At 49.2% G+C, this 18156-nt stretch overlaps 8 protein-coding genes across 8 annotated transcripts; 5 read left to right on the top strand and 3 right to left on the bottom strand.

The window, feature by feature from the left end:
* Positions 1-1274: 1274 nt before the first annotated feature.
* Positions 1275-2527, top strand: BO79DRAFT_245721 (thiamine-binding protein). The gene is made up of 4 exons (XM_025685491.1): positions 1275-1491; positions 1779-1884; positions 2027-2129; positions 2264-2527. The coding sequence occupies exons 1-4, from the start codon at positions 1426-1428 to the stop codon at positions 2328-2330; spliced, it is 342 nt and encodes a 113-aa protein (XP_025539254.1). The 5' UTR covers positions 1275-1425; the 3' UTR covers positions 2331-2527.
* BO79DRAFT_195762 (uncharacterized protein) lies at positions 2408-4279 on the bottom strand. Its single transcript, XM_025681153.1, has 3 exons — positions 3748-4279; positions 3518-3693; positions 2408-3449 (listed from the first exon to the last, which is right to left on the bottom strand). The coding sequence occupies exons 1-3, from the start codon at positions 3933-3935 to the stop codon at positions 2686-2688; spliced, it is 1128 nt and encodes a 375-aa protein (XP_025539253.1). The 5' UTR covers positions 3936-4279; the 3' UTR covers positions 2408-2685.
* Positions 4280-4745: 466 nt separating this feature from the next.
* On the bottom strand, positions 4746-7492 carry BO79DRAFT_287873 (uncharacterized protein; the record flags this gene model as incomplete). Its single annotated transcript, XM_025688634.1, has 2 exons — positions 4746-7337; positions 7406-7492. 2 exons carry the CDS (start codon positions 7490-7492, stop codon positions 4746-4748), a joined length of 2679 nt encoding a protein of 892 aa, XP_025539252.1.
* Positions 7493-7621: 129 nt separating this feature from the next.
* Positions 7622-8545, top strand: BO79DRAFT_209314 (cytochrome c oxidase subunit 7). Its single transcript, XM_025682582.1, has 5 exons — positions 7622-7710; positions 7893-7971; positions 8043-8103; positions 8161-8192; positions 8265-8545. The coding sequence occupies exons 1-5, from the start codon at positions 7682-7684 to the stop codon at positions 8292-8294; spliced, it is 231 nt and encodes a 76-aa protein (XP_025539251.1). The 5' UTR covers positions 7622-7681; the 3' UTR covers positions 8295-8545.
* A 639-nt stretch (positions 8546-9184) lies between these two features.
* On the top strand, positions 9185-11533 carry BO79DRAFT_266621 (putative C6 transcription factor; the record flags this gene model as incomplete). Its single annotated transcript, XM_025686986.1, has 6 exons — positions 9185-9246; positions 9309-9480; positions 9534-9589; positions 9646-10055; positions 10112-11004; positions 11055-11533. The coding sequence occupies 6 exons, from the start codon at positions 9185-9187 to the stop codon at positions 11490-11492; spliced, it is 2031 nt and encodes a 676-aa protein (XP_025539250.1). The 3' UTR covers positions 11493-11533.
* A 43-nt stretch (positions 11534-11576) lies between these two features.
* Positions 11577-13300, bottom strand: BO79DRAFT_174011 (kynureninase). Its single transcript, XM_025679709.1, has 4 exons — positions 13088-13300; positions 12703-13040; positions 12173-12650; positions 11577-12109 (listed from the first exon to the last, which is right to left on the bottom strand). Exons 1-4 carry the CDS (start codon positions 13245-13247, stop codon positions 11694-11696), a joined length of 1392 nt encoding a protein of 463 aa, XP_025539249.1. The 5' UTR covers positions 13248-13300; the 3' UTR covers positions 11577-11693.
* Positions 13301-13714: 414 nt separating this feature from the next.
* On the top strand, positions 13715-15343 carry BO79DRAFT_174008 (indoleamine 2,3-dioxygenase; the record flags this gene model as incomplete). The annotated part of the gene is made up of 3 exons (XM_025679708.1): positions 13715-14008; positions 14089-14709; positions 14775-15343. 3 exons carry the CDS (start codon positions 13715-13717, stop codon positions 15153-15155), a joined length of 1296 nt encoding a protein of 431 aa, XP_025539248.1. The 3' UTR covers positions 15156-15343.
* Positions 15344-16820: 1477 nt separating this feature from the next.
* Positions 16821-18074, top strand: BO79DRAFT_209312 (MBL fold metallo-hydrolase). Its single transcript, XM_025682581.1, has one exon. It carries the CDS (start codon positions 16949-16951, stop codon positions 18002-18004), a length of 1056 nt encoding a protein of 351 aa, XP_025539247.1. The 5' UTR covers positions 16821-16948; the 3' UTR covers positions 18005-18074.
* The last annotated feature ends 82 nt before the right edge of the window (positions 18075-18156 follow it).

Below are 18156 nucleotides of genomic sequence, written 5' to 3'. Positions count from 1 at the left end.
GTGGACAGCTGAGCAGACGCTGGTTGGAGGTCGAGGGTGAGGAGTACAAGGTAGATAGAGTTGACTGAGCGTCACGGAATATGCTGAATCATGCGAGCGATACTGCCGTAGTCGCTAGTGAACTATCGGGACAAACTAACGAAGCGCACTGGAAGACAAAACGGTCGGACCAGCAGGGCTGCGTCACACCCGGTCGGATGGGCTGTTCAGAAGGAGAGTCGGCCAACTGAAGGAGAAGAAATAATCTCAGCTGAAAATGAAATTGATCAAGGAGGGTGAGCGAAGCCAGTGAGGATAGGAGATTAGCCACGAGGCAAGAGAAGTCGACAAATCTAGGTTGGTGAATGCGAATTTGGTACCAGAGGGGCGGACCGAAACAATTGCAGATGACAGACGACCCAAGCAAGGGCCCAGTGCGATTTGACGATTTGAAGGCGTTCTTCCCTTCCCGTCTTATCCTGCCAGAGCCTCGAGCACCTCCTTTGTTTTCTCTGCAGGCCATTGTTGGCCATAGGTCCTCTTGTCAGTTGTGTTTCCCCCTCATAGGAACTGGGTGGGACAACCATTATTGACTTGTTCTTTGAGAAACCAGAAATAAGAGCAAGGAATAAAAAGAGGGTCACCAAAGGGAAAATCGGACAAACGATTCGCTAGTAAAACTAGCATCTGCCCCAGGATCGTTAGATCCAGATCCATCTTCCCACACCCACAGCAGTAGTCTAGTCTATCTAGTTGATAGTGAGTCTTAGGGACATCCTCGGCCGTCGGCCCAAATTTAGTACCAACCGGTCATGATGCTGCTGGAGGCGCTGGAATCCGGGGAAGAAGGAAGATGAAAAAAAAAAAAAAAGCAAACCTGCATCAAAGGAGCACTAATTCCTCCCGGTCGGGTTTCGCCAGGGTAAAGTTGGCTTCAGATATGAGACCTCACAAACCGATCGTCATCCACAGCAACGCATTGTGCTCGAAGATACGTCTTCCATCTTGGTTCTGGTGATGTGTTGTCCGCGGAAACGTACAGATCTTCGCCGGTGGAGTTGCCTGCCAGCTTTTCCTCAGAGAGCGGGTGGGATTATATTCCACCATAGAGAAGCGAGTAACGACAATTTCCGATGATTATAAGCTAGTAGTTGTACTTAGCCAATGCGCATCTCCTGATAGAGTGGTGTAATGTCAATGCGAACTGATTGCAAGTCACGATTGCCCCTCCGTCCGCCGTTAAGGCCCCGCGCTTTGCTGATGAACTCCTCCTCTCCTCACTGCCCGCCGAAAAAGTGGCTGGCTGCTTCCACTTGTCAATCCATTCCCATCCTCCAGTAGAAATCATTTCCCACGCAATCAGATCTTCCAATTCTATTGAATTGAATATTCATTTAGTTACAACTACTAACTATCCAACTCCAAATCTGGTTCTGCACAACAAATATGGCCGAGACATCCTCATCCATCCCGACTCCCCCGCACTGCACCGCCGATTTCTGTTTGATTCCAGTGGGTTATTCCTTCCCTTGCAACTGTCTAGTTATTTGCATCATGCTGTTTGACTATTCCCGCATCTTCACCCATGCAATCAATACCCGGTTCAGGAATGAAAGTGACGTGACACATTCATTCATTCAAACATTCCCATCATGTCCGTCCAGCGTCAATCTATCAATCAATCATCCCACATGCATACCCACGAACCACAAACCTCTAACCCCATAACCCCATATGCATTCTCCAACTTTAGTAAACTTCGCTAAAAATCCTACACTATACTATACTAACGATAATAGATCGGCACCTCATCCCCTTCCGTGTCCGCCCAAATAGCCGATGTTCAGCGCCTTATTGAGAAATCCGGCCTGAAATACGTCATGCATTCAGCTGGCACCACTCTCGGTATGTATACCACCGCTATTGGGAAACTTATCCTCCGATGGTACTATACTTTTGTACTAGTAGTACTTAGTTATATTGATGCATGCGCATGGGCATGCTTTATTGGCTGCTTGCTGACTGACGGGTTCTATCATACTACTAGAGGGTCCTTGGGATAGAGTTCATCAGGTTATTGGTCAGGCGCATACGATTCTTCATCAGCAGGGTATCGTGAGGATTCAGACGGATATTCGTGTTGGGTCGAGGTGTGTTTTCATTCATTCTTTTCTTTTGATTTTTCTTGTTTGTTTGCTTCTTTTCTGGGGACTTTTGTTTATCTAGAGGCTCGGGTGGGGTGTGGTTACACAGGCTAAGATGATTAACTCTTTCTTGCTTACAGGACCGATAAGGAGCAGTCCTTTGAGGATAAAGTGAACAAGGTCCGTGAGTTGTTGAAAAATGACTGAGTAAGATATTACGAGGGGATGTGTGTGCGTAATACTCGATTGAGTGGATATGCTCCGGTAGTTGCACCTTTCTTTTACATGCTATCGCTGCTTATGGACATGGTGAAACGGTCATGTCAGTTAGGTACACTGTGCAAAATGTGATAATCATCCGAACGCCAACCTTATACCCCCCTATTTATAGCAAAGGAATGTCGTGAGGCTCGTCCAAAACTTTGAAATCCAGCGCTGATGTTGCAACTGTAAATATGTGGAATAGATGCAAAATGACAATGTACTAAATAGGCTAGTAATCAAAATGAAGGATGAAAGGACGGTGAAGATTCCAACGAAGTATGAGGTCACAGCGGTCAGCTTAGACTGCAATACCGCCGCCCAGCAGACTTCCCCAATCTCCACCAGCCCAGATCCACTCTCCCATGCTGGGATTCGCTCCGTCCTTGGCTTTCTGGACGACTTCGACCAGACCCTTGAAAACGTTCGAGTAGGTGGAGGCCGAGCTGGTAACGCTGACGGAAGTCAGGTTCTTCCGTCCAGTAGCGTTGGTAACATTGTTCAAACTGTCCACGGTGTCGATGGCGGGACCCTTGTCGAAGAAGTCAACCAGGATAAAGGTAGGCTGGCGGCCATTGTATTCCTTCTTGCATTTGGTTGCTGTGTCGCCAAGGTTTCCGGTTCCTCCAGAAGCCGCATTGGTGGTAGAGATGTAGCTGACATTGGGATACTCAATGTCTAATGTCTCTTGGTAAAGAAAGTGGTTCATGAATGGGAGGCGGTTGGAAGACAAGGCGGTGGAAAGCTCGTTCTTGACGCTCGAGGGACGATCGGGCTCACAGGAGAAGTTGGAAGCGGAGGTCACATCGTAGTTGTTCTCCCAGATAAAAGTGAACTCATCCATCAGATACGGTGCCACCGTGTTGTTGGAAGCGTCCAAAGATGCCACGAAGGTCATCAACCGGGTACCATTATTGATCAGTTCCTGCAATGTTGGCCACGAGCTCGGTGCGGAGGTTTGGGAGGTCGGAGTGTAGGTGTAGTTGGTGAGATTGGCCGTTTCGAATTGCGAGTGAAGATCAGAAGCTGTTGCGTCATCTGAGTTGACCAGCAAAACAGTCACAACTGGTGATTGACGGAAGATGTCAGTTCTTAGCTCTTTTGGGAGTAATTACAGTCCGCCACCAACGTACCATCATTGGGGTTGGAGTCCAACCAGCCTTTGATATCTGACAGCCATGTGCTCAACAATCCTGCATCTAGATAATCGCAACTAGAGTGGCATAGACGCCACTGTGAATTCGACTTATGAACTTGAGCTGTGACAAGACGGACACCAGCGTCGAGCTGGAGTGTAGTGTTGTAGTATCTATGAATTGGTCAACAAACTGCATTGACGTTCTGCTTTCCCAATTGAACTTACTGGTCTCCAAAGGTAGAGTAATCCGTCGAGGCATCTCGTAGAAACGGACTGTCGTGTGCGCCCAGATGAGTGATTTCACCGTATGACTTGGAACACAAGTCTGGGGAATTGTTGCATGCAGTGGATCGCGGCCGTACAGCCTTCGCCGCTGCGAAGGGAAGGAGCGCTAGAACTCCTAGTCCTAGCATAGTGATTGCGCGTTCTGTTTGGTTGGAAAAGGGTATCGATCGTTCAGATGCTATATAAGCCGGGAGGACTCATGCAAGAAGAAAAGTCCAAGCAACAAGTGATACAACAAAATGCGCGTATATCAAGAGAAAAAGGGGGGATTATCAGTCTACTCGATTCAAGGGTTTAATTAATTGATGCGCCTGATGAGGGAGAATTATTGTTTCAGTGAGGAAAAGGAGGGGGAGGAGAGAAAGGAAGAAGAATCAGACACAGTAAGAATCCAACATTCGGGCCATAAAGGATGTGTAAAAGGATGCGGATGATGCAGGCAAGCAGGCAGAGCAATAATCAATAAACCCCACTGGTGAAAGCACTGAGTGAAATGTGCAGAGAGTGTGGACTACCAAGACGCACTACATGGCCTCCCAAAGCCTGAACCACGGCAACAACCGCGCCATTTGGCTTGGGATCACCCTTACGGGTCATGAGAAAGTTTCGAGGGCAGTGTTGATCTGCCAGTAACGGTGGGCCAGTATGAACAAGGCTCTGGGAGATGGAGTCTGGCCGCGTTGCCTGCCAACCTATTCTTAGGAACAAGGGTCGGTCATGGCTGCTCCTGTTTCGCATTTTCGCTGACTTCAATGACGGGGCCACGCCATTGCCCGTGGCGAAGCCCACCCGTGTTTGTCTCGTTTGTTGTGTGGCCGCGTTGCCCCGGGTTTCTTCACGTGAGCGGTGTGTCTTGTCTTGGGCTGGGCTAGTATTACATTTTATTTATTTTATCATAATGCTATGTAGTAATACAATATTATACATATGAAGTATATTCACCGGCTACTCACAAAGGCTGCCCCTCGCAGGCTTTTCTCCCTCAAGAAGGTTCGACGTGTTCGACGTTGAGACATCTTCGAGCTGGGTGGGTTCACCAGCCGATACACATCCCTGGGTGCACAACCCTGGAGCAGGAGGGGCTGTCCCCACGCACGGTCAATATCTCCCAGGACTCGCTCCACACTATATGGGTTTTCCCGTCGCAACATGCGACTCATGTGACGACTGGAGCGGCGAGGTCGTCCGTATAGAACAGCAAGTCGGTGCCGACAGGCTCGTCTGATCCATCTCGTCCAAAGCTGCACACCGTTCTGTCCAAGCTCCCGAAGGAGAACAAGTCCGCGCACCCAAGGAACAAAATTCCCTCCCTCCATGTGGAAAGGATTATAGTCGTCTCGTTTGGAGGAAACTCGCATCCGGAACCCCCAATAGACGAGAGCGGCTTGCGTCTGTTTGCTGAAGATGGCCCCGAGAATGGTATTGCCGTGCTCGTCAGGTGAGGTAGTATGAGACGATTGCTGTACAGTCGATAGCGAGATGATCTGGAGAGGAGCGTGGTCTTGTCTGGGGTTAGAAGAATAATGACGGGCCAGCCAGAGACAACATGTTCGAAGCTCATCCCAACAATTCATCATGCCAAATCGCTTAATCATCTCAACCCAAAGGTCAGGAGACACAGAAGCACCCACAGGAACGATGCGTCGTAAGACTCGGAAGAGGAAGGTTACTTCCACGACTTCGGAACGGCGCTGACCCTTGATCGGGCTGACACCGGGCCTGCGAGGCGTCAGAACCTTCTCAACCATGAAGTCAATGCTCTCTTTGGTGAGGCTTTGACTGCGCAGTGCCATTTCATCAACCAGCTTGGAGGCCAGAGTCCACTCGCCAGCTGCAAGATGTTTCCTAAAATGGATGTTGAACAAAGCTGGCCCTTCGTTGGATAGTTCACTCAAGACTGCAAGGGTCATATGATAATGACGCCAATCCTGACTCATATAGTAAGATAGAAGTAGAGACTCCTGTATGCGCGCATCCTCAAGGACATCGGGATGCTCGTCGCTATGGAGCAAGTCCGATAAGAGGATGTCGCGGTTCTCCGTGGCAAGCTTGCGAAGAAGACGCACAAAGACAGAGTTCCCCAGCGAAATGCCTGCTCGTTCAAGCTTACGAAGTTTGCTCAGTATATCTTGACTTCCCCGAGCCCTGAGCGCCATCTCCCGCAGAGATTGCGGTCCAAGAGCTGGCACGCCGAACATTTTCAAGCCAGAAAGGATTGTATCGAAGTGAAGAGCCTCCGTTGCAAAGATTCGGGCGCCGAACTCGTCCTTAATTGGTCTCTCTTCATGCGCCACCTTGCTTTGAGTCTCCGCAGCGAGTTTGTCAGGATCATCGGTTTCGATCATATTTTCAGGGAATCGTTGGGAGGCATAGCTATGAAGTTCTTGGTAGGATGCCCATGGCCCGTGCTGTTTGGCGCTCTCTAGTAATGGCTCGAATTCGTCGAAAGAATGTGGATGGTCATTTTCTTGGATGAGGAGTCTGTGCATTGAAAGCGCATCGCCAAGCCGACCACAGCGTAACAGAGTAGACATGATGGGAGCATAGATCTGGTGGCCTGGAGTCATGCGGCAGATGCTGCGGAAGGCCCATAAGCTTGATGAGGCAGCCCGCCCCCCTGGCTTTATCGCTCCAGTGACTCTGTTTTGTTGTCGAGAACGAGCGATCGGCCGGAAGACATGCAGGATATCGTTCGGGTGTGTCAAATGAGGATGATGAAGGCGTTTGTGCCATCCAACAGCCTGCTGTGTCATGCCACGGTCAATAAAGCCACCAACAACAGCCTCATAAAAACCCTCCCAGCGTTTCCCCGTTGTACTCCAAAGCGCCAGCGCATAATTAGCGATTTCATTTAGAATGACACCGTGCCGTATGCCAGCTTCCACGAAGCTTTGCCAAAAGAAATCGGCGACTTCTCCTTCAACGGGCAGTTGCACACCGTCAACTCGGTTCGTCAAGCCCTCCCATATATCCAACGTGCCTTTATCACCATAATGTCGCTGCCGGTAGCGCAGTAGCTCCTCCCAGAGTGCAAAATCGTTCCGATGCACCGGGTCGTCCACTAATCGGGTTCCAATGTCATCTGTATGTCCTATGTCCGATTCGAAGTCCAACCTCTCCGGTTGTAACGCGAGGCTGCGAGGGTCTATGGCAAAAGAGTTTTGAGTCGAGTCGCCCGAGCCTCCACCTTTAGCTGCGGCCTGTTTGTGTGGCGTATTGATTTCGTATATGCGGAAGCTGAGTGCTCGTTTCGTTGATGAGAAAGAGGAATCATTCGCAGGCGTTTGTTGCAACTCCGCTGCTGACGCGCTTCTTGCTTGCTTATGAGACTTGGATAAGCATCGAACACATTTAGCTGTGCGCCGGACGTCCAATTGTTCAACCCCAATTGGCATCGATATCAGGGAGTCGAGAACCGAGAGAGCTGACGGCCTCTTCAGTAGTCGAAGAAGAGCCGGGCGCATGAGGTTTGAGGAAAGGAGAGCGAAAGGAAGGCGGCAGTAAATCTGACCATCCTCATAAATCGCACTCTATCACAAAGTGTGTTAGTGGCACATATGATCACGGGTAAATGGCGGCTTTCGTCTGCTCTGCACACACCTTTGATTCCGCGGACTACTTCTTTTCTGGGCAGGCCGGGCTTCCACCAGAACACGCTATACTCGCTACGGTTAGGAGCTTGCATATTCACGTGATAATTATTAAGCCTCGCATCCTAAAGGCGGAAGTGGGAGGATAGTCACGTGATATTCAAGGACCGTTCGGGTCCACACTTCACGACATCGACTGATCATTGTTGCTGCTAGCCTCTCATCTGCCATTGTCCCTCCTACTACCTCCATAACCCCCATTGTCGCTTTTGCGCACCGCCAAAATGTTCCGCACCGCTCCTCGTCTGGCTGGGTATGTTCGCTGATTTCATTTCGTCAATTGTACCCCCGCATGGCTTCCTGAGCGCGGCCGGGCTGACGGCTTGTCGGTCGGGACTTTCTGCTGCTCAATTGCCTGAATATTCCGTGCAATTGGGACTCGGAAGCGAGACTATACACTGGAAACAACTTGCTAACATAATTTGCTCTCCATAGGTTCGTGTTCCGTGAGAACCGTGTCCCTTACTACCAGCGCCTTTTCCAGCAGCACGACGGCAAGCGCCAGTGGTGGAAGGTCCGTTGACCCGCGAATAAATCCCAGCTCGCAAAAGAAATGAAGAAACCTAACATACGGGATCTCTACAGACTGAGCGCAGTGGTTACCTCATGTGGCCCTACCTCATCTCCGTCTACGGCATGGGCATCGGTAGGCTCTTCAAATACACCCTGACAATGGATCACGGCTAATGTATATCTTTCTTAGCTACCACCTACGCTATGGGTCGTATGGTCTTTGTAAGTTGCACCTCGAAATACCGTGTTTCAATGGGGGTCCGTGATTGATAGATTTACTGATGCTCATCATAGGGCCACAAGACCTGGTTCGGCAAGGCGTAAATGCGGTCCTCGCCAACTTTGACACAGTGTACCTCTATTTCTCTGATAGGCAGCTAGAAAGAAAGATAACTGACGTTGTATATAACTTTCTCCAAAGCGTCAAAGCGTTAATACCTGCCTCGTTTTCTCTCGTATATTCCCGAGTACCCTGTGTCCCAGCCATCGTCCGCTTGTTTCGGGTGGATAGAGAAACATTGACCAATGATCCGAGGAGAGGCAAGATTGAGGGTGCCTGCAACTGTACACTGTCTGCGTCTAAAGATACATGTCACAGCACATAAAGGTTGCAGAGCCTAGTAAACGCTTGTAGAATTACTACAATGGCATGATGCGACGCTGCTGGACTTCCTCGGTTCAGTTGGTATAACCTGCTTCAGGGTCATAAACATTGTATATCATTCGGCTACACTGGCCACTTCCCCTCCCAAGATTGTCGAATAGGCTACCATCGCCCAGACGTATTGTATGTAGTTACCTGATCGAGGTGAAGCTTGTCCGTAGATTAGTCATCCATACTTTTTATGGCGCTTTATCCAAATTGGGAAGCAAGATACGGCCAAATAGTTGACAATCAGCGGAAGGCCTTCCAACGTTTGGCTGGTAGTTCAACATCCCAGTCTCCAAGATGTTCAAGCCATAGTACATATCGTCTGCTCTGCGATCTGGATGTCAAGGCTTAGATAGCCTTACAATGAAGATAATAGTCTATGGTAACTGCTACCTGTCAATGAGAATACTCAAGAAGTGGGGATATTGTACCTCCTAGGAGCGTATAAGCGTCCCTGCGTACGGCAGCACAAGGCTTCCACTAGCAGGTGTAACTGACAAAAAAGTCCCAGTATCCCATGATTTATATACATTGCACATTTACGCGAATATAAGGGTGTGACATGGCGTCCACATCTGCTGAGCGGCCGGCTAAGCGAGTGCGGCAAGCTTGTGAACCATGCAGGTGAGACGGAACATTAGTCCGATCTTGCACTATATGACGCACTCCTCACTGACTCTTCGCAGACGCAAGAAGGCAAAATGTCCTGGGGAGCAGCCAGTCTGCTCCTTGTGCGCCCGGTTAAACCAGCAATGCGCCTATGCTGGAGAACATAGATCTTCGACAGCTGGGCTTGCCATCCCACGGGAGGGGGCTTCTGTGCCTCCCGGCTCAGAGAACAGGATCTCGGAAATCTTGGTAAGCCAATATATATGACAGAGTTATTGCTGAATTCTGATATATTCCTACAGGAGGAACGACTGGGAAGCCTTGAGGCTAGAATGGGGCAAGTTCTCGATGCCCTGGGGTAATACATAGCTTCCCTCATGCGATGTCATCTGTGTTCTAACTTGTTCAATCTAGGCAGAACAGCCCCAGAAAAGAGCCACGGGAAGCTGCTCCTCGCACTGCTGTAATGAGCAACGCAGTGGCATCCCTTCTAAGCCCAAATATCCCCTTCCCCACTTGGGAAAAGGTGCTCGCGATGGCAGAGCTTTATCTGATATATTGCCACTCGCAGCCCCTTCCACTCTTTCAGAAGGAAGGCTTCCTCGATAGCCTGAGGAGCCGTGACCCAGAGATAGTATATGCGATGTTGGCTCTGAGCATTCGGTTCTCTCAGGACGAGAGTTCACAGACTGGCGGGTTTACGTCACTTGTGAATGGCTATACGGAAGTAGCCAGGGGCTTGGTTATGAGGAGGGTATCGGAAGGGCCGATAGAGCTCTCAACTCTTCAGAGCCTATGCCTCTTGAGTTTGGTGGATTTTGCCAGTAATACGACCACTGACATGTCAGAATGATAGCCTTGCTGACTTGATCACTTTTAGATGGAAACACACACCGTTCGAGCATCCATTGCAGTTTGGCAATGAACTTGGCACAATGTGCCAACCTTAGCCTAGAGTCTGGCTTAGTACAACCCCCAGCTGCACGTGAAGAGCGCAGGCGCTGCTTCTGGAGTATTTGTCTCTTGAAGCGTCTTCACGGAGTTGATTTCGACAATCTAGATTTTCCTGATGGCTGCTTTCCCCAGTTCCCAGAAAGTCCTAGCCGGCCGCCTCCAACGATTTCATCAAGCAACGGGGCGAATGAAATGCGGTCATCAGGCATGCAGGATCAGGGCATCTTAGCATACGTGATCATGCTCAGTGAAATATTTGCCAAAACTGCAAAATATGTCAGACGCCATGGGAAGCCTAGCAACGTACCCCCATGGTCTTCACAATCTGAGTATTCGAGAATATTGACTGCTCTTATGGAACGGGAAACGCAGATGCCATACAGCCACAGGTTCAAGCCAGCGAACTTGAGTGAAAGAACACTTGAGGATCTACAAGAAAGGAGGGATTACTGGGGACCATGGTTACTGAATCAGTTCCTATATCATACGATTCTGTGTCTTTTAAATCACCCGCTATTGCTCTCTCTCAGCCTCAGAAATTTCCGGAGTACGATTCCCGAGATTTTCTTGCAGCACAGCTCGGACTTGATCTCGTCGCACACGACATGGATAATTCATTTTATCGACTACTTCGAAGAAAGATCTTTCGTTGTCTCGGATCCTTTCTTGGGCTATAGTGCTGCCGTGGTAGCAACCATTGAATTGCAGCTTAGCTTCACGGAGAACACTACCATTCGCGAAGAGAAACGCAACAGGTTTTACAAATGTGTTAGTTTCGTGCAGAATCTAGGACGCAAGTGGCCACATATGGCACGTTTGGTAAGGGAATATCTTTCCATACTCACTTTTATCTGCTGACTTTCAGACAGGCGGACAGATTGCAGAGCTTGGAAGATGCTGTGTCAGCATCCTATGAACTTGAGTCTGGTGCTCAGAATAAGTACTTACTCATAGATCTCTCGCGCTTCTGGGAGATCCTCGAGTATTCTTCCAATAGTGACGCAGAGTCAGCCCGTCGCATGTTTGGGGACTCACTCTATTCTGAAGCTCCCACACCTGGAGCCGAAGTGTCGCAGACGTCCCCTTTACCGGAGCCTTTTCGTTTGCATACACAACAATCTCTACCACAGTCGCCAACATCTCAATTCAACATTCAGACCCCCATCATCACGGCCGATGCACAGTATCCTATGGGTGTCGGCTCGCCTACTTACGATGAATACTCAATATTAGCCACAAACTTCTTTTCGCAAGCCCAGGACTTTCTGCGAAGTGGTGATCCGAGAAACGGATTCGGAAACTTATGACTTCGACAGTATGAGTCTCTCATAAAGTCCCTACATATATTATTTGCTTTTGCACAGTGACTGTGGACCATTCCTCAGAGGGATCCTCAAGCTCTCACACTAAGAATAAAATATGTTGGTATCTATCTCTAAAACTATCCATCAAAGAGCGCACTATCAAAATCGAACTCAGTCCTGCACAAGCGATCTAGTGAACCCCCGTCACTGTTGTAGCGCACCCTTGAAGATATTCACAAATGTCCAAACCTCGCTGAAGCTGTTGTACAAAGGAACCGGAGCAACACGCACGACACCCGGCTCCCGCTTATCGCAGACTATTCCTGCTTCCTGCAACTTCTGCGCAACATTCTGCAACAGGCCAGGCTTGAGGAGCAGACTCAGTTGTGCGCCTCTCGCATCGGGGTCTGTGGGCGTGATAATGCTGAACGGCCTGGATTCCTCTTCAGTATCCTTGAGCAAAAGGAACTCAAGGTATGCTGTTAGCATCTTTGATTTCTTGCGAAGATCTGCCATTGATGTTTCATCAAACACCGATAGGGCGGCACAAAGACACGCAAGGTCGATAGCCGAAGGATTCGATATCTGAAACCCTCCAGCGCCAGGAATGGGCTTGAACTCTGGATATCAATCGAATCAGCTTACTAGCCCACGGAGTTGTCTATAGCAAAGTGCACACATACTGTTATCCATCTTGAATCTGACCGATCGATCACCACCATACCATCCGGTTAGACGGTGACGGAACTTGGGTGCATCCTCTCCCGCGCTGTAATCGACTTCTCCGTGTTGTTCATGCACGAAAAGGCCTCCCATTGCCCCAGGACCGGCATTTCCGTACTTATACGTGCACCATGCTGCAAAATCAACGTTCCAATCATGCAGGTTTAGCTCAACATTAGCGAAGGCATGGGCCAGATCCCAGCCAACAACCATGTTTCGTGAATGAGCATATTTAGTAATTTTCTGAATGTCGAACAGTTGTCCAGTATAATATTGGATACCAGGAAGGAGAATCATAGCAGCCTCATCAGCATGCTTGTCGATATAAGAGAAAATCTTCTGGGTGGAAATCTCGTATTCGCCTTCGTCTGGGCCGATGAGCACCATAGACTCCTTAGGATCCAGGTCGTGCCAGGCAATATGAGATTCGATAGCATACTATATTGAAGTCAGTGCCGTGATAGCAGAAGGCAGCCTCTTTCGAACATACGTGATCACTTGGGAAAGCCTTCCAGTCCATCAAGATCTTGTGCTTGGTTTGCGTCGGCTTGTAGAAACTAGCCAGCAGAAGATGAAGGTTCGTTGTAAGTGTTCCCATCGCTGCGACTTCTTCTGGCTTTGCTCCCACAATCTTGCTCATTGATTCAGCTGCTTGCTCTGAGAGCAGCTGCCATTGCTTCAAGGGTGAGCCCTCAAGATCAGTGAAGTGGCCGCCAACTCCGATAGATGACCAAGTGTCCAACTGTGCTTCTAAGTACTTTGCTGTGGCCTTGGGTTGAATGCCAAGTGAGTTACCGCAGAAGTAAATGCATGACTCGGGCGAAAGGCCTGTGACAATCAGTGACGAGATCTACAGCTGTCAGGATGGTACTAACCAGGCTTTGCTAGCTTTTTGGAAGCAATGTTTGCTTTCGATGGGACGATGAACTTCTCCCGGAACGCAGCAAGGCTATCAGAAGAGTCTAGAGATGCTGCATATTCCTTTGTCGCTGCTTCGGCGGGGAATGCCAGGCTGACGCCATTCGACTTCGACATTGTGGATTTGGATGGTAATTGAACAGGATATCGAAAAATAACGAGAAGGAATGTATGAACACCAGAAACCAGTCGCTGACAGTCACCAATTAACATTTATATATGGACTGGCGTGTGACACAAGGCACTTCCGTTTGTCCCTCCCACCGGATCCGGATACCGTTCCGCTTCCGCCTCACCATCCGTGTTGCCGGAAGAGCGATAACACAGCATCCACTCTAGAAACCCGGGTGGTTGCTAAGTTTCCGCTAACCTACTGCCTTTCTGCTCTAGAATAGTTGTTGTGGAACGGAGAATAACCTGTCTTTGCTCATTCAGATGCCCCTGTTTGGATCCCTGTGGATCCGGCTTTCTTCCGTCCCTCCTTGGGAATACGATATAAACACTTGAATCTACTCTTACCTGCATAATGAACTATTCCACAAAGTCTTGTATATCAAGCTATATATTCATTTGCACATCTTAAGATGCTTTACACACCCGAAATTTCGCTTGTTGAGTACGGTGTCTCCCTCCAGAACGGGTTCCTTCCGGAAGTTCCTCCCTTACGAAGATTGGAAGACCCTTACTATTCTCCATGGGAGGACATCGCTCAAGACTTGCCTGAGCTCATTCGGTCAGGTACTATCAGGAGGTCCGTAGATGACCTGGGTATACTCTCTACGAAGAAGTTGCGGGGAGAACCTGAGTGGCGGAGAGCATATGTTGTGCTTGCTTACCTTACACACGCCTACATCTGGGGTGGTGACAAGCCGAAAGATGTACTACTCCCCTTATCTCAATATTACCTTTCTTGTCTATCACTACATATCCCGTGCCTTCGCTGACACTAACTATACAGGTGCTACCCCCCTGCATCTCACGCCCATTCATCGAAGTATCGAACCACTTAGAGCTACCACCATGTGCTACTTATGCTGCCCTCAATCTTTGGAACTTTTCGGTACCCTCCGCTGATACGGATGTTACGGATCCGGACAACCTATCAGTGGTGACCTCGTTTACTGGCACCAAGGACGAAGAATGGTTTTTCGTTCTCTCTGTCGCTATCGAGGCCAAGGGAGCGCAGCTCATCGAGATAATGCTCGACGCCATGCATGGAGCCACTGTCGATGATAACCAGCGTGTTGTTTCTCGTCTCGAGCAACTGAACTATGGTCTGAAGGAACTTGGTGACCTCTTGGAACGCATGTATGAAAATTGTGCGCCACCCGTCTTTTACCATCAACTACGCCCATACTTGGCCGGCAGTAAGAACATGACATCGGCTGGGTTACCAAATGGTGTATTCTACGATATTGGAGAAGGCCGAGGCGAGTGGCACCAATACAGTGGTGGTAGCAATGCCCAGAGTTCTTTGATCCAAGCCTTCGACATTTTCTTGGGCGTGGAGCATTCAGCCACCGGAGAGACCAAGCCTCACGGCAAGATCAATCCTCAAGTCATGACTGGTTTTATGCAGGTAAGAGTTGATCTCTAAGGAATTATCTAGACCAAGCAATGTCGATACTGACTGTATATTCCCAGAACATGCGAAACTACATGCCAGGCCCTCACCGACGCTTCTTGGAAATGATGCTCCGCACGTCCAATGTGAGATCCTATGTTTTGAGCCACAAGCCAGGATCTGCTCTGAGGGACGCATACAATATGGCGGTTATGTCACTTGGGGGATTCCGCGATAAGCATGTGCGGATGGTGACTCGATACATCATCATGGCTGCAAGGACTCCGCCGCCGAACCAAGTATCTTCGAGGACAAACCTGGCCACGACAACGTCGACATTAGTGGATAATTCTCATGAGAAACTCAATGCCGGCGTCAGGGGAACAGGCGGGACAGATCTGATACCGTTCCTTAAACAGACCAGGGACACAACGAAGGCTACAGCCAGCTACACCGACTAAACCGCAGCGATGCAATTGAACTTTTTGGCTATGCGACTTTTGATACCATATAAGCAAATCGTTTCATGAATCTCATAACCCCTTACGACTACCGAGTTATGAATGATTGCTAGAGGATTTTCTTGTTGCACAATTACTTCATAGGACATGTTGAAGACAGGCAGCCTGGGGGGACGGGAGCGGAGGCGGATACGGATGGCGGGAAAGCTGGACTTTCGATGATATCCGAGGGGATCCGCAGGAACCGAGTCTTATCGGGTGTCATCTATCTGCCTCCACTTACATCATGATAGAAGCACACTTAAATCATTTCTTCTGTGTTCATCGGGACCCGTAGTGGTTGGAGACCCATTAATATAGTGATAAGTAGCAGAACAATCATTTACAATCATCAATGCATCTCCTCTATTGCGGATATTGGCCATGCAGCCATTGTTCCCACCTTATTGGCAAGCAGGACCACTGTTACACAAAAGCAAACAGAGCTGTGAGAAGGGGCCAACCAGGCCAGGCGATCTTCCAGCTCTCCTTGACACTGATACCCACTGGTCTCCTTCGAGAATGGCGCTAGAACCTCCCCTGTAGTCGTCCACAAGAGGACACTGTTGTATCAGTAACTTCCACATGCAGCACCTACAATACGTAACGAGCTTCTCACATCCCAACTCAACAAGTTGAGCTTGTCAATTATGCTCGACATCCGCAGAATACCGCTAATTGAAAGTCCCCGAAGAACGAAGTTATAGTTTCCTATACTAAGTAGGAAAAGACAAATAAACACCGATTCGGCGACCAACAAAGCCCTACCGTAGCATATCGAAACCATGATACACCTCTCAAATCAAGCACCAACCAGCCCTCTCCCAATATATCAGATGAACGAGACATCTGACCAAGAACCTCCCCTTTACTCTCCTGCTAGTAACCCAACTAGGAACCTATGCGGTCATTGTTCTCGTGACCGTCCTTCTCTCCCATAGCACCAACTTGTCCTTTCCCACGGGAAACCCCTTGCCCTCCCATATCAGCAACTTGGCTACCAGATCGAACACAGCCAGCCAGCCTATCAGCCCATCCAATCAACACGTAGTAACAACCAAATTCGACCGGGCAAAATCCCCGACCTGTAATCTGTTATCCAAGTCTCACATTCCGACCAGGCAGGTCTCAACCAAGACAAAATCAAGGGGTGTGCCGCGAAAAAGGGTATCGGCGATTGAAGCTTATCCGTTCGGCGACCGGCTTATCACACCATCAACGCCATTATGGCGATGCACACCGCAATTCTCGACCAGTGACATATGTTGTCGCAGATCTGAGGAATTTCAAGTACTCCTGAGTGCCTGGGAAGGTGGTCTGGGGCGGTGATACGTATGTCTGGTGGTCATGGCGTTCGATGGGCTTGTGGTTGCTTTTTTATACATAGTAAGAATAGTTGCTATTCAGTTGTTTTGGTGCAGTGGCGGATAAGATAAGGAGATGGATATATTGCTACCGAATTTGGACAGGAACCCGGGGACCTTGAAAAGCCTTCAGGTCGGCGAGGTAGGGGATCGGGGATCGGGATTGAGATGGCAATTGTATAGAGTCATATAAGCATCTCGCCCGAGAAGAGGAATGGATATGTGTAAGAGGTTTCTACGTATAAAAAGAGAAAATATTCTAGAAAAGAAACCGACATACACATCGATTCATTCATTGTATGATTTAAAAAAAGCTACATGAACGAAGTATATACATCACTATCGCAACATCTACCCAACGAACAGAAGAGGCACCAGCAATATCACACGATGGAACCAATCATCCATCCCATATTCGAGAAACAAACCTCAACATGGCAATACATCGTAGCCTGTCCAGAGACACACGAAGCCGTGATCATCGACCCAGTCCTCGACTTCGATCCATCCCAACTCACCGTGACTACAACCTCAGCCGACGAACTTCTTGATTTTGCAGCCTCAAAGGGCTATCACATCACTCGAATCCTCGAGACACACGCTCACGCCGACCATCTCACCGCAGCCCACTACATCCAGACCAAGCTCCATCATCAACAGCGCTCATCACCCTCATCATCAACAGAATCAAGCCCCAAAGTCCCCATCTGCACCGGCCACCGCATCCGCCAAGTCCAAGCCACATTCGCACAACGATACAACATCCCGCCCAACGACCTCTCCACCGCATTCGACCACCTCTTCCAAGATGACGAGACCTTCCAGATCGGACGCATCACCGCCCAAGTCCTCCATCTGCCCGGCCACACGCCCGATCACAGTGGGTACATGATAGGCAGCAATGTATTCACAGGAGACTCGATCTTCAACCCGGACGTGGGCAGTGCGCGGTGTGATTTCCCGCATGGAGATGCCCGCGCCTTGTATCAGTCTATGCGGAAGCTATTGGCGCTACCGGAGCATGTTAAGCTGTATACGGGACATGATTATCCGCCTGCTGATTCTACGACTAATCGGGCGCCTAAGGCTTTTGTGACGGTCAAGGATCAGAAAGAGGGGAATAAGCATGTGAAGGAGGGGACCGGGGAAGAGGAGTTTGTGAAATGGAGACAGGAGAGGGATGCTGCGTTGGGTGAACCTCGTCTCTTGCATCCTTCGTTGCAGGTTAATGTTCGGGGTGGGAGATTGCCTTGGGGTGATACGGGAAATCGGCGGAGAGCTTTTCTTTGGATGCCTGTGAAAGTTCCCGAGGTTATGGGGAGTGGAACTAGTAGGAGAGGTGTATCTACGATGTCTATGTCGTCGGCTAGGATCGGGGGTAGTAGTTGGCGGGCTGTTCTGAGGTCTGTTGATAGGTTGAGGATGGTTATGCGCAGGTTTGTATAGATTAGTTGTGTATAGTATGATGGTATTAATTAGATTAAATTGGGCATTCTTTGTGACAGAAGGATCAAAACCTCCACGTAATGATATGCGCGGTCAAGTGGCCTAGAACTTGGTTATCGTCGTCATGAGCCTTTTCAGGAAGATCCTGAGCT

Source organism: Aspergillus costaricaensis, assembly GCF_003184835.1.
Source record: "Aspergillus costaricaensis CBS 115574 unplaced genomic scaffold BO79scaffold_17, whole genome shotgun sequence".
NCBI lineage: Eukaryota > Fungi > Ascomycota > Eurotiomycetes > Eurotiales > Aspergillaceae > Aspergillus > Aspergillus costaricensis.
This window is presented reverse-complemented; position numbering and strand designations above follow the sequence as displayed.

Excerpts from the sequence above, each read along its gene's own strand:
- BO79DRAFT_174011 (XM_025679709.1), bottom strand. The coding sequence starts at position 13,247 with ATGTCGAAGTCGAATGGCGTCAGCCTGGCATTCCCCGCCGAAGCAGCG. Across the intron at positions 12,651-12,702 it reads AGGCTTTCCCAAGTGATCAC|TATGCTATCGAATCTCATAT; the intron begins GTATGTTCGAAA and ends ACTTCAATATAG. Across the intron at positions 12,110-12,172 it reads CAGATTCAAGATGGATAACA|AGTTCAAGCCCATTCCTGGC; the intron begins GTATGTGTGCAC and ends ATTGATATCCAG.
- BO79DRAFT_209314 (XM_025682582.1), top strand. The coding sequence starts at position 7,682 with ATGTTCCGCACCGCTCCTCGTCTGGCTGG. Across the intron at positions 8,104-8,160 it reads CGTCTACGGCATGGGCATCG|CTACCACCTACGCTATGGGT; the intron begins GTAGGCTCTTCA and ends TATCTTTCTTAG. Across the intron at positions 8,193-8,264 it reads CTATGGGTCGTATGGTCTTT|GGCCACAAGACCTGGTTCGG; the intron begins GTAAGTTGCACC and ends TGCTCATCATAG.
- BO79DRAFT_195762 (XM_025681153.1), bottom strand. The coding sequence starts at position 3,935 with ATGCTAGGACTAGGAGTTCTAGCGCTCCTTCCCTTCGCAGCGGCGAAG. Across the intron at positions 3,694-3,747 it reads TACTCTACCTTTGGAGACCA|ATACTACAACACTACACTCC; the intron begins GTAAGTTCAATT and ends ACCAATTCATAG. Across the intron at positions 3,450-3,517 it reads GGACTCCAACCCCAATGATG|TTGTGACTGTTTTGCTGGTC; the intron begins GTACGTTGGTGG and ends GTCAATCACCAG.
- BO79DRAFT_245721 (XM_025685491.1), top strand. The coding sequence starts at position 1,426 with ATGGCCGAGACATCCTCATCCATCCCGACTCCCCCGCACTGCACCGCC. Across the intron at positions 1,492-1,778 it reads CCGATTTCTGTTTGATTCCA|ATCGGCACCTCATCCCCTTC; the intron begins GTGGGTTATTCC and ends TAACGATAATAG. Across the intron at positions 1,885-2,026 it reads TTCAGCTGGCACCACTCTCG|AGGGTCCTTGGGATAGAGTT; the intron begins GTATGTATACCA and ends TCATACTACTAG.
- BO79DRAFT_209312 (XM_025682581.1), top strand. The coding sequence starts at position 16,949 with ATGGAACCAATCATCCATCCCATATTCGAGAAACAAACCTCAACATGG.